Source organism: Lipophrys pholis, assembly GCF_963383615.2.
Source record: "Lipophrys pholis genome assembly, chromosome: 11".
NCBI lineage: Eukaryota > Metazoa > Chordata > Actinopteri > Blenniiformes > Blenniidae > Lipophrys > Lipophrys pholis.
The window spans coordinates 30330592-30345003 of NC_137631.1; the positions used below are offsets into that span (position 1 = coordinate 30330592).

Sequence of the window (14412 nt, forward strand, 5' to 3'; positions counted from 1 at the left end):
TCGCTCTGTCTCTCTATCCCCGCCTCTCTCTCTCTCTCTCTCTCTCTCTCTCTCTCTCTCTCCCCCCTCTCTCTCTCTCTCCCCTCTCTCTACCCCCCTCTCCCCCCCTCTCTCTCTCTCCCCTCCCTCCCCCTCTCCCCCCCCCTCTCTCTCTCTCCCCTCTCCCCCCCTCTCCCACCCCCCTCTCTCTCTCTTTAATAAATAAATAGCCTAAATAAATAAATAATTGAATATAGCTGAAATGATTTGATTCATCCTGTACTATCCAGCTGTTCTGGCTTCCAGTTACTGTAACTAGTTAAAGTTCTCAACATTGTTGAAGTTAATGGAAAGACGCTGATTCTGCATAAAGGTCAGATGATATTTATGTCACATGATCTTATTTACACTATTATTTAAAAACTCAATCAGCTGCTGTGCGGCAGGTTGTTGTGTGTCTTTCAGCACCACAGCTGTGGAAAGCAGCGAGGAGGAAAAACAGAGAGAAGAGAGAGGGAGGGAGGGAGGGAGGGAGGGAGAGGCGCTCTGTATGTGCGTAGTTTAGTTTGGTATTAATTTGTTTTGCCTGTAGTCCTCATACAGGTCATTTGTGATGTCAGTAATGAAATATATGAGGCCTACATGGCTGATAACTGCACATTGTTATGTGCAGTTGTCATTATTACCAACCAGGGCCTGGCGCCAGGATGCCTGAGGTTCATTTTGCAGTTTGTGTCGCCTCTGCTTGATTTACTGCACTCTGGTTGCAATTTGCTAAAACCTCCTTATCTATCATTGATATGTGGTTATTTGATGCAGATCTGAAGCTCTGGGTGTGTTTTCCTTTGCATGGGTTATGATTTTGCGGGTTTGCACAGGTGTCTGGCAACTTGGTGGTTTGGGCTGTTTTTATTGGAATGGGCGTGTTCTAAGACGTGATTGGGCTGGAAACTGTCAGTCTGATCTGGCAACACTGGTCACATTGGTGCCAATGGGTGAGTGTGACTAACAGAGTGAAGTGATTTGGGCTAAAGCAGTGGAAAAGGGCTATATGGGGGAACTCCATTTAGCATTTTGCATCATTCCACCTGTGAATGTGATCGGCAGGTTCCTTCACGTGAACCGGGAGTTACTCCTTTCCACCGCCTCCTCTCCTTGCTCAGGTGGAGTTGTTGGTTTTTTTCTCTGTCAAAGTGTCTTGAAATGACTGAGTTGTATTTGGCGCTACAGAAATTAACTTTCTGATATTATATTGATCTTCCTGTACTCTCCAGCCGAGCTGTGGCAGTTTTTATCTTGTTACAGTCAAAGATAGGGTATGTCTTTATCTAAAAGTACTCAGAATAGTCCCACAGTTGTATTTGTGTCCATCATGAAGCTGAACAACACAGCGTAATGTGAAGTATTAAAAAAAGCTTGTCCCTGTCAGTCAGTCTGGATCATGTTGCCTGGATGGAAAGAGGGAGATTTATAGGTTCCTCCTGCAGTGTGATTTATATCAGCAGAGGGCAGCGGCTCTCAGACACAAATGCTTCAGGATGCCACTGATTTGTTGCGCCTATAAATTAACAGGGAAAATAGGCCTTGAAGCTCGCTGTTGCCCCCGGAGGATGGAATGTTGACTGCAGACGACCACATCAAAGAAGACTTGTATTTTAACGGTTCTTCCTTCAGAAAACATCGAGGTTGTGTGTCTGCAGAGGTTATGAGAGATACACAGTATTATGGCATGTTACTTCACTACTTTTAGAGCTCACTGCTGGAAAAACATGAAAATGGTGTTGAAAAAAAAGGTGTGAACAAAAATGGTTACACTATTTATTGATTGATTCCATTTGTTTTTTTCTAACATAACTTTTTCCTCCAACAAATAAACAATCAGACTTGGTTTTATTTCACCTCTTTGTGAATCCATCAAGACTGCACATGCTCAGTAGAGCCAATCAGAACAAAGTTTCTTCCATGGTGTCAGGACTCCCAGTCCAGATTCTCCATAGAATTGGTACTTTTATTTTGACAGTCACCGTAATAACGATCCAACTTGGTGCTCTGTCCACTAGAATGTCTGTGTTCTCCTGTTAATGTTTAGAGCTCATTGTTCTCTGCTGTGTGTGTGTGTGTGTGTGTGTGTGTGTGTGTGTGTGTGTGTGTGTGTGTGTGTGTGTGTGTGTGTGTGTGTGTGTGTGTGTGTGTGTGTGTGTGTGTGTGTGTGTGTGTGTGTGTGTGTGTGTGTGTGTGTGTGTGTGTGTGTGGTTTCAGTACTAAAACAAACAACATGCTCACTGCCTTGTGAACATCGTTTCTTGCCATGTCCACTGGTCACCAGTTCAGATACAGTCTGTCCTCATTGTGGGTCTTTGTATGAACTATTCCTGCTCTGGTGCAGACGGCCCAGTGTGTGTTTCTGTTGGTTCTTAGCCACTGTAGCTCGTAGCATCGCTCACACTTGAGTTCATCATAGCTCTCAGTCATTTACATATAACAGTTGACCCTTAATCTGTCAGTTCAATCTGAGGAAAAGTTGTTTATTTTCTATAAGTAGCAGCTATTCAAAGTGCTGTCCTCTGTGTGAGACTGAAATAACTTCTGTATTGACCCTCTAACGGTGTCTGAAACTGTACTGGAGTCGGCACTGTCATCTCATTAGAGGACCACTGCACTGATCACTGAGTTAAAACAATCACAATCATTCCAAATGTGTTCTTTTAATTAAAATATTGTCTGGAATGTGTGACTCTTTTTCCTCACTCTTTATTATCTAACTGAAGCCTTGTGACACGGGTGTCAAACATCAGGCTCGTGGGCCAAACCCATCAATTTTTTGAACAAATTGCTTAGAAACCCAAAACTTAATGGCATTTCAAAGCAAAATAGATCAACCATTCCAAATAGACCTGAATGTATTGCTCAGTGAAAATCACTGGAGGGAGTCATTGCTGCTACAAACCAGCGCTGGAGAGAAGAAGGGAAGGTTAGTGACTCTTATCTGCCACAGTTTCAGATTACAAAGGCCCGGGAATTAACTGCCTCATGGATTACCAGAAATTGAGGCTTCCTCCTGAATGTGACGTTCAATTAGTAGAACTTTATTTCTCACATTCTGACGTGTCAGCTGTTGAATGGAGGATCAAGTGAATCAGCCTTTAGGGAGAAATGTCCTCGTCATGTCTGTCGGTGGAGATCCTGAGGAGAGCTGGTGTGTTTCTACACAGAGACACTGTCCTGCCACTTCAAACAAGAAACTGGGATTTTACATCAGGTGTGTTTTGAGGTTTCACCGAGTTTTGTAACGGCAGGAATTTGGTCCATTGTGAAAAATCTTGGGAATCAACTAGCTCTAGTTACATAGACCAGAAGTAATCTGATTACATTTGCACCACATAAACACTTGGATTATATTTGCACGATCGGATTGAAATTCCGATGTAATCGAGGCTGGGGTAGTCCTCATAGATAGACATAGACACATAGACACGACCTCACCCTGTAGACACGACCTCGCCCTGTAGACACGACCTCACCCTGTAGACACGACGTCGCCCTGTAGACACGACCTCGCCCTGTAGACACGACCTCACCCTGTAGACACGACCTCGCCCTGTAGACACGACGTCGCCCTGTAGACACGACCTCGCCCTGTAGACACGACCTCGCCCTGTAGACACGACCTCGCCCTGTAGACCCAACGTCGCCCTGTAGACACGACCTCGCCCTGTAGACACGACCTCACCCTGTAGACACGACCTCGCCCTGTAGACCCGACGTTGCCCTGTAGACACGACCTCGCCCTGTAGACACGACGTCGCCCTGTAGACACGACCTCGCCCTGTAGACACGACCTCACCCTGTAGACACGACCTCGCCCTGTAGACACGACGTCGCCCTGTAGACACGACCTCGCCCTGTAGACCCGACGTCGCCCTGTAGACACGACGTCGCCCTGTAGACACGACCTCGCCCTGTAGACACAACGTCGCCCTGTAGACACGACGTCGCCCTGTAGACACGACCTCACCCTGTAGACACGACGTCGCCCTGTAGACACGACCTAGCCCTGTAGACACAACGTCGCCCTGTAGACACAACGTCGCCCTGTAGACACGACCTCGCCCTGTAGACACGACCTCGCCCTGTAGACACAACCTCGCCCTGTAGACACGACCTCGCCCTGTAGACACGACGTCGCCCTGTAGACACAACCTCGCCCTGTAGACACGACCTCACCCTGTAGACACGACCTCACCCTGTAGACACGACCTCGCCCTGTAGACACGACCTCACCCTGTAGACACGACGTCGCCCTGTAGACACGACCTCGCCCTGTAGACACGACCTCACCCTGTAGACACGACCTCGCCCTGTAGACACGACGTCGCCCTGTAGACACGACCTCGCCCTGTAGACACGACCTCGCCCTGTAGACACGACCTCGCCCTGTAGACCCAACGTCGCCCTGTAGACACGACCTCGCCCTGTAGACACGACCTCACCCTGTAGACACGACCTCGCCCTGTAGACCCGACGTTGCCCTGTAGACACGACCTCGCCCTGTAGACACGACGTCGCCCTGTAGACACGACCTCGCCCTGTAGACACGACCTCACCCTGTAGACACGACGTCGCCCTGTAGACACGACCTCACCCTGTAGACACGACCTCGCCCTGTAGACACGACGTCGCCCTGTAGACACGACCTCACCCTGTAGACACGACCTCACCCTGTAGACACGACGTCGCCCTGTAGACACGACGTCGCCCTGTAGACACGACGTCGCCCTGTAGACACAACGTCGCCCTGTAGACACGACCTCGCCCTGTAGACACGACCTCACCCTGTAGACACGACCTCGCCCTGTAGACACAACCTCGCCCTGTAGACACAACCTCGCCCTGTAGACACGACCTCGCCCTGAAGACACGACGTCGCCCTGTAGACACAACCTCGCCCTGTAGACACGACCTCGCCCTGTAGACACGACGTCGCCCTGTAGACACGACCTCGCCCTGTAGACCCGACGTCGCCCTGTAGACACGACGTCGCCCTGTAGACACGACCTCGCCCTGTAGACACGACCTCGCCCTGTAGACACGACGTCGCCCTGTAGACACGACCTCGCCCTGTAGACACGACGTCGCCCTGTAGACACAACGTCACCCTGTAGACATGACCTCGCCCTGTAGACACGACGTCACCCTGTAGACACGACCTCGCCCTGTAGACACGACCTCGCCCTGTAGACACGCCGTCTCCACGAAGACACACATGGGTGTTTTCATGGCCGCATTACTGACATCTCAGCCAGACACACAAATCCTTTGTAACTTCTGCTGCAAACATTTGGGACGTGTCTGACGACAGCAGGAGTCTGTACCTTTAAATTATTGGGCAGGAACAATCTGCTGTGGTTCAGACTGATGCTCAGTCACACCAGCAGCAACTTGGAAACAAAACCGTTACCCACTGAGCCTTGAGAGACGGAGAGAGTCAGCGGTGAGGAGGCTGCTGTTAGAGTCCATAAAAAACAACCGCCTTATAAATCTCGTTATCCGAAATATCCATCCATCTTCTACCCTGCTTCATCCTGTGCAGGGTCGCGGGTGCTGGAGCTTTACTTTGGGCCAGGGCACATCTAAAATAGTCGATAGATATTTATTTCAGAGAAAAGCACAAACAATATAATTTGAGGGAAACAGTAAGGTTTGCTTTTCTTCTTTGAGCAGCAGAACTTACAATATTGTGATAATATGGGCTTTAAAAAGCTGAACTATGAACAGGAAATTCAGATTTATTAAGAAAGTACTTGCAACGTTGAGTTTGTGTCCTACAAATATCTGGGATTTATGATTGATGAAAACTTCAAAGCTCAGCTTGATAATCTTTTGAAGAAGCTGAGGCTGAAATTAAATATCTTCTTTATAAATACATCATGTTTTTCTTCTGTTGCTAGGGAACAGCTTGTTGCTGCCTACTTCCTCCCTCCTCCGGACTAATGTGATATTTTATATATAAAATGTTCAGCATGTTCTCAGCAGAGGTATTCTTCACATTTTCCTGTATTCTTGAGAGATGAAGAGCTGCTGCTGCATGTTGGGAGGATTTTAAGGCACGGAGCCTAAAAGTGAAAATTCATATTTTTTTGTTGCGTTTTCGTCAACGGTGCTCATCGCCACTGAAAATACAAGTTTTTGCGAACACTCTGACGTCATCCATGTGTCAATGGAAAAAACTGTTCTTTTGCACATTCGAGCCAATCAGAAGAGTGTTTCCTCCACCGTGTCATGACTCCCAGTCCATATTGTCTTTGACAGTCACTGTAATAATAATCCAGCTTGGTGGTCTGACCACTACAATGTCCGTGTTCTCCCTGAGTTCATGTTTAGAGCTCATGGTGTGTGTGTGTGTGTGTGTGTGTGTGTGTGTGTGTGTGTGTGTGTGTGTGTGTGTGTGTGTGTGTGTGTGTGTGTGTGTGTGTGTGTGTGTGTGTGTGTGTGTGTGTGTGTGTGTGTGTGTGTGTGTGTGGCTTCATTACTAAAACAAACAACAGCTCCTACTAGTGGCCTACATGCTAACTATATGTTTTTTTCTGTTCATGCATTGTTGGACATTATTTTCAAAATGTTGGCATGTAAATGCAAAACTTTTCTGAAACAAAAACCCAAAACGATGCGTTTTACTGCTGATACTTGGCAGAGTAACAAAGATCGTTAAATAATCCTGGTGAGGTCAGTTTATCTTTTATATACCGACTCACAGATGATCAGGTAATCCTCCTGCTGGAGGTTCAGCTTGGTCTTAGTGGTGTAACGTGTAGAGATCAAGGCGTTGTATATCGAAACTTATTGCAACACACAGTGAAAATCCAGCAACTTAAAAATAAGAGAAGAATGTATTGGTGTTTGGTGATGGAGCATCAGCACTTTTCCTCCTGCTTCACCCTGCAGCTTCTAACAGCAGATCATTTCACTGTCACAGCCTGCTGTCTGCAGACATCAGTGAACCGGGCAGCTGCTGGTGTGTGTGTGTGTGTGTGTGTGTGTGTGTGTGTGTGTGTGTGTGTGTGTGTGTGTGTGTGTGTGTGTGTGTGTGTGTGTGTGTGTGTGTGTGTGTGTGTGTGTGTGTGTGTGTGTGTGTGTGTGTGTGTGTGTGTGTGTGTGTGTGTGTGTGTGTGTGTCCTGACTGGAACAACAAGGCATGATTGTGTGGTTAGTGTGGTTAGACCGAAGTCTCAGATGTGCACGTCCAGTGTTTTTGGTGGCGTGTTGGGATGAAGTCAGAGATGTGTGTGTGTGTGTGTGTGTGTGTGTGTGTGTGTGTGTGTGTGTGTGTGTGTGTGTGTGTGTGTGTGTGTGTGTGTGTGTGTGTGTGTGTGTGTGTGTGTGTGTGTAGGGAAGGGTCAGGATGTCTTCTCAACATTTCTGTGTGTGGCTGTAGCTCTGGCCAAGCCGCCTCCTGGGAAGAGTCAGCGGCCTGTAAAGTTCATGTCGGCTGGCCTTGAGCTCTGCGGCTGAAAGTTGGGATTAAGAGCGGGTATTCTCAACCCGAGTGTCCTTTAGCGTGACCTCGTCTCCGCGTCCTCTTACTCTGCACAGCTTCTCAGAGCTGTTGACACACAAAGCGCTGACCTTGAGCCTTCACACTGTGATTAACTCCACAACAGCTCAGTGGCCTCCAAGCTATCCTCTGTTTTCCAAACTTTTAAATAGTACAATCCTGAGAGGTATGGAAGATGGTTTGGTTTGACATTACCTCCAAACTACACCTGTGAGACCTTTGAATCATGCAGGTTTCTGCTCAGATTTCCTCCTGATGTCTCAACAGCCTCAACATAAACAAGTAGTTGGTGGCTCCTCAGCCTCTACAGTGATTGGCTGCAGCTTTCATTCACTAAACTATATGGGAATAAACATTATCATGTTGTTTTCAAGAACAAAAGATCAATAGGTCTTATTTTGCAGTGAAATTTTAATTTATTTCACAGCTGCTGATTAATTTCATTAAACCTGAAACTCTCAGAAAGCGAACCCTGAATAAATATTAATCTATCTATCTATCTATCTATCTATCTATCTATCTATCTATCTGTCTGTCTGTCTGTCTATCTATCTATCTATCTATCTATCTATCTATCTATCTATCTATCTATCTATCTATCTATCTATCTATCTATCTATCTATCTATCTATCTATCTATCTATCTATCTATCTATCTATCTATCTATGTATAAATACCCAGATTACATTGATATCTTTGGCAATGCACCTGCGTATTGAGAGGAGGTTGTCCACAGACCAGGAAGGTAATGCCCCCCACCCTCCTCTTCCTCCTCCTCCTCCTCCCACAGACCCCATCCTTTCTTTTCTGGGGGTCTCCATGGCGGGCAGCTCTAAAGCCTTTGCTGAGCCGGAGTGTTCCTCTGCATATAGTTTGTGTTCTGCAGCTGCCCAGCTGGTCTTGTCAGGGCCTTTTTATAGTGTGGTCTTCTCAACACCAGCGCACAAATGTTTCTGGAGCTCTTTATCCTGCCGGGGTTGGGTTACACATGCACAGACGCCTGAGTGCGCGCCGACACAACAACACACACAATTTGCCTTTTATTAGTGCACACCGACGTGAAAACTACCAGACCGTGCAGGGACCATGAGCAGGAAGTGGTTTTGGAAGAGATTATTCCTCTGGGTTGAAAAGCCGAGCAGGAATTCCACACAGGAAGACACCTACAACCTCCCCACCCCCCCAATGAGATCCCCTCTGAAGTTCACTCAGGAAGAGTCTGTGTTGTCCTGCGGACGCCAGCGACGCTGTGTGTCCACCACTTGGTTGGTGAGGGAGATAACAGCCGAGGGAGAGATGTCTGCATGTGAGTGTGTGAGGACACACTCTGCTCTGAGCGATCCGATCCCATCCACGCCCCACTCTGCTCCCCGTCACCTTTAACAGTCTGCTTCCTACTTCTCCTTGACTTGTCTGCTGCAGAGCGACGGAAACCCAGCATGTCAGCGTCCCAGAGCTCCTCCAGTGGCCTCGAGGTCCTCCTCTGCAGTCTGCAGGTAGGAACACCGGCTGTTTTCACTGACTGATCCAAACATCATCATCATCAAGACCACAAAGCTCACATTGGCTCAGTTCCTACTTTTCACTGAGCAGTTTAGCGTCCTCTACATTGGCTTCTACCTTCACATATTGTTCTTTTAAAGCTTAAAAAGGGATTTCCATATAAATTAAAATGTCTTCAGTACAGCAAGTTGTCAACGTGTACCATTTTATTATATACAAACCAAATTATATCTGAAAATGTATCAGCGTCCTCTTATTGTAGTGCAGTGCTCTCAATAAATCTTTCTCTATTAATGGTATATGTTTTCCTATTATTTTTGTTGTTAATGATTTACATGCTTGTTGGTATTCTTTTATTTTGCTACTCTTGTACTGTCCACTGAAATTCCTCACTGTGGGACAAATATAGAATAGAATAGAATAGAATAGAATAGAATACTTTATTAAACCGAGGAATTGGCCAATCACTTTGGTTTTAAAAATATCAATTAACAGATGTAATTAACAGATGAAAAATTGAATAAGTAATATTAGATATTACTATATGAAGGAATAAACAATGGCTAGAATAAGTTAAGTTTGATCAAAATAAATAACGTTGGATAGAGTGGAAAAAAACTCACCAACTCACCTGAAAGCAGGAAACTGAAAGTTTCAAAGGTTCAAATGAAGCAAACAGAGAAAGAAGACAGGAACCAGTACAAGAAGCTGCGTGCATCTTGTACACGTACACTGACTTATCTCATCTCGTCTGATCTTCTCTCATCTTGCACAAATATCTGATCTTTGAACAAATCCAGAAAGTCAGATGGGAAAGTTGTGGACCCCATCTGCCTTCTTTGTGTCTCGCAAGATCATTTCTGAAAATGTTGACGTAAGAAACGAAGTCAAAAAATCACACGTGAACCCAAAATCTACTTCAATGCAGTATTTTCAGGATATTCAGCTCCTTTTTTAAATCACTCGCTCTATTTCTCATTCATTGTTGAAGAGTGTGTTCTAGTTTCACACGATCTTTGTCTCAGTGTGTTTCAATGCTTCCTTCATCAAAAGTTTAGTTCCGTGTGTCGTTCAAGTTCACAATGTTCAGTTTGCAATAACGTGTGTTAAATTGAATCCAGGTCGAATCAAATAGATATCAGGTTCCCGTGATTTGGTTTGTGGTTGACACTGGATCCCGGTGAAGTGGCCTGACATAAAAATAATAATAGTACTGTGCATATTCTCTGTTCTTTATTCAGTATAGAATAGCTGTGAAATGGGAGTGTAACATTTTTCAGGCTCCTTTTACACAACGGGGTGAAATCTGAGGCGGACTTGTCGAGGTAAAGCTGTCAGTTTGCACAAATATACTCTTAAATAATCCATCCCAGAGGGACGGAACACTGACGCCGATGTCTGGTGTTGACACTGAGAGATTCGAATCCTGACCGACCTATTAGCAAGTGGCTATTTATAACCATGACAATGAGGGTCTCCCAAGCCTTAAAGGAAAATGCTTCAACAATGAATAGTAATAATCTCCACGGGGAAAACCTTAAAGAAAGACTTTAATCGTGAGCTGAAAGCTTGAATTAGTTCCTGTGGATGTATCGTGCAGCATCAGAGGTGATCTGCAGCCCCGGAGAAGCTCTTCTTTTTTATCTCAGCTGTTCAGGTGAAAACGCAAAACCTTCTTTGCGTTGGAGCTACTTAAAGTGCAACTTTTTGAAAACGGCTCACACAGTTGAACTTTTTGAAAACATTCAGGCTCCGTCTGGACTTGATGGCAGAAGTGATGATACTGCGCCGCGGTAAACAGTTCTTCTGCTCATGTGCCAGTAGATGGACAGGAACAAATATGGCGGCCTGTGGAGGGTCATGACACCCAGTCCGTGTTCCGGCTTTATCATCCATTTTGGTAATTCTATAGTTGAGTCACCCCTCAAGGCTCCGACACCCTGGGTGATGTTCAGCGAGCCACAATGTACGACACAGATCTAATAAACTTTAGGCCACAAAATGAAGTCGTCTGTGTGCCGATTGTATGATAGAAACACGAGCTGAATCACAGCCTATGATGACGTGAGTCTAAATGATTGTAATAATATGTGATTGTGCAAGACTAACACGTCATAAACATAAACATAAACATAAACATAAACATGAACATGAACATAAACATGAACGGAGCCAAAAACAGGAGCAGGAGGAGAATGATGTGAATTGGTGTTGAAGAGAATGAGAATAAGTTCGCTACAGTCGTTTCCATGGTAACCTAGGTAAACACTCTGATTAAAGTTCTCTTTCACATGAAGCCATTAAAAGCTCATTTATGTCTAAAAACTCCAGCTTTCATTTACAGTAGTTTGTAGTTTGTTTAGTAGTTCCTGAGGAACCAGAAGTCTGGCTTCATTATAAAGAAGTCCTGTGGAGCGTCTCATAGCGGAGCGCCCCCTGCTGCCTCATACAGACCTCAGCCTGCGGTCAGAACGCCAAACAAGACCTGGAAGTGAAGTTAGTCACAATGATGTTGATGAGAATTTGGTGTAGAATAGAATGAGAATAACTTCACTGATACGTCTTGCTTGGATAAAAAGGATTTAATGTCAAATTGAGAGTATCAGAATAACAGGCCATATCTGCAGAGAGCTGCGGGGTCAGCATGCTGAAATGTTTCACTCATGCTTCTTTGTTTGGATAAAAATGTTTCATATGGAATCAGGTGGCATCAAACATCACAGACTGATGGCATGAGTCCGTGAAACAGGGCCCAATATGCTTCTCTGACCAGAACAAGGGCTCTGGTCATCTATATATGGTCTAGAGAGGGCACACATACAATTTACATTTGTGAAAAAAACAACGCTGACCATCTGGCTTCCCTTCAGGGGGTTCCTCTGTCCTCCAGACATCCTGACAGGGTGAGACCTGACCTGGCATTTGACCTGAGCTAGACTTCCTGGCATCAGTATCCCAGGCCAAGGAGTCAGACAACACAGAACATGTTTCCTGATCACACACCAAAGTAGCCCAAGAAAATATGAAAATATATGAATGAAAGAATATGAAAATTCACATCAAGAACATGGAGCTTGGAGCGATCTGTGAGCATTCTGCCTTCGCATTCACTGTTGTGGTCTTTCCTTTTCCTACAAAACACGTAAACTAAACAAACAGGTTGCAGGTCGCAGCAGCAGAGACAAGCACCAACTATCTCACATGGTGTCTGATGTTTATCGCAGGTCATGGTTTTAGGCAGCGAGCCGTCCAGCCGTCATTTAGACGCTCAATTTCAGGGAAAGACGGCCTTGTTGCTGAAAGCCTATGAAATATGTGTATAATGTCCATCACTACTGGTCTCCGTATAATTCAGGGGTCCTCAATTCCGGTCCTGGCGGGCCGGTGTCCTGCACGTTTTATCTCTCCCAGCTTCAGCACACCTCAGTCTGATGATGATGATGTCATCGTAAAGCTTGTAAAAAAGCCAAGTAACGAGGCCTGATTGCCTTCAGGTGTGTTGCACCTGGGAGGAACCTAAGACATGCAGGCCGCCGGCCGCCGGAGTGGAGGACCCCTCCTCTAATTCATCTTCTTTCGCCGAAATATAGCAAATTATTGGCTCGTGTACACAACGCACAACTGACCTTTAGTGTTGTATTACACCCAGTAACAAGCAAAGTGATTGGTCAGTTTTGAACGGCGGCCTCTGATTGGTTGGTAATTCTCTGACTCATCCTGATGCTTTCTAATGCTGAAGCAGGGAGGAGGAAGTTCCTTTCCAAGATGCTGAGGACGTGGTAGTAATTCTATGGACCTATGATCGATCTCATTTTTCACTTCCAAAATGAAATAAAACATGAAATGATATATTTTAAATAATAGTCTGATGCAACGCCACATAACTGGTAAACTTTGTCTTTTGGTTCCTCAGAACCCAGATCCAGCAGCACCAAGCAGGTCGGACTGGTCTCAGGATGGATCACATTATTAGATTGAATATAATGAAGAGCAGGATGGAGACCTGCTCCACATGAGAAATGTCCTGAGATTCTAGATGATCCAGCTCTACATTCATGAAACTGAGCTGAACTTTGTGAAAAGAGGAGGTTTGTGCTGAGAACTGAGATCATTTTTAAAAAGTGATTGAGTGTGAGAAGCAGAGCCAGTGGTGATGAGGGGGTTGATCCGCTCTATGAAGGAACAGCTGAGCTGTTGGAACAGTGTGTGAACAGTCAAGCAGTACTTCCAATATATGAGAAGTTTCTCAACAGTACATTTCATTTAAAACAGACTCAGGAGCAACTTGACCAGAAGAAAGTTGAGACAAGGAATCCTCATGTCTGTGGACAACGATATCGTCATGAACAAAGAGGCAGACCAGTGCACTGCTCAGCATTTATTCATGTTCCAGGGTCGGTCATGTTTCTTTGATAAACAGATGATAGTGTTATAAGAAAGTAAAGTTTTTAATTCTATATTATGAATCTAATATTTTATAGTTTTGTTTCATTTTTAAGGTTTGGATATCTGTTAAAACTTATTTGAAAAATAGATTCTGAAATTATAAAAAAGAAAAGAAAAGATGTATTGTATTACTTGCAATGAAATGGAAATATTTTAGAAAAATACTCTTTACAGAGGCTTTACAGAACAGCGCTATGGCCAGTTAAAACCACTAAAACACCGAATTAAAACCCAACTAAAAATAGATCAACTTGTTTAAAATGGTAAAATAGCTCAAATGTTTAAAAGATTAAAAAAAAAGAAAAAAAGAAAAGAAACAGAAATGCTAAAGTTGAAGAAATTCTCACTTTTGTTTCTCTCCTGATATTGACGTGACTGAAGCGACTCAACAGACCACCTGCTGGTGGAGAGTGGTATTACCAGACTTCTCTGCCATGCCACAATCATTTCAGTTCATTTTCTAATATTTATTGTTGAAAAATATTACATACGTGATTGTTTTCCAAAAGAAGTATGGGATGTCAGGTTGAGATAAAAACTGCAAAAGCAACTACAGCGGCTGAAAATGAAGAAAATGGTTGAAACTGGAAAACTTATGAAATAGCTCTACATTTAAAAACATCTAAAGCTGTTGGCAGAATAACTCAGTGAAGCAGACCTGATTGTGGCTGTGAGAACCAACATGTCAGACACTTTCAAACTGTGTAGACGGATTGGTAGAGCGCCCCCTATAGACGGACAGCTCCTCAGCAAATGTTGTGGTATTGTGTTACACTGATAAACATGTAACTGTGAACACACAACCACAGGAAGGACTCAGACCTCAAACAAGCGGCCAAAACCATGTGACACTAAATGTCCATGTATTCCATTCAAACAAAGGAAAACATTTCATGAACGTGGCTCATCGGGCTCCAGGGAGTCGGGGGGC

At 44.8% G+C, this 14412-nt stretch overlaps 1 protein-coding gene across 2 annotated transcripts in view; it reads left to right on the forward strand.

Annotated features, from left to right (window-relative positions):
* Nucleotides 1-14412, forward strand: part of agbl1 (AGBL carboxypeptidase 1) — an 88694-nt gene that overhangs the window by 12821 nt on the left and 61461 nt on the right. The window contains exons 1-2 of one of the 2 annotated variants that reach the window (XM_080474618.1): nt 8739-8838; nt 8955-9028. In XM_080474618.1, coding sequence (XP_080330744.1) covers nt 8972-9028 — 57 coding nt within the window. In that variant the 5' untranslated portion in view covers nt 8739-8838; nt 8955-8971. Of the gene's footprint in view, nt 1-8738; nt 8839-8954; nt 9029-14412 lie in introns of those variants that run through there. The other variant, XM_080474617.1, reaches the window with a different exon arrangement.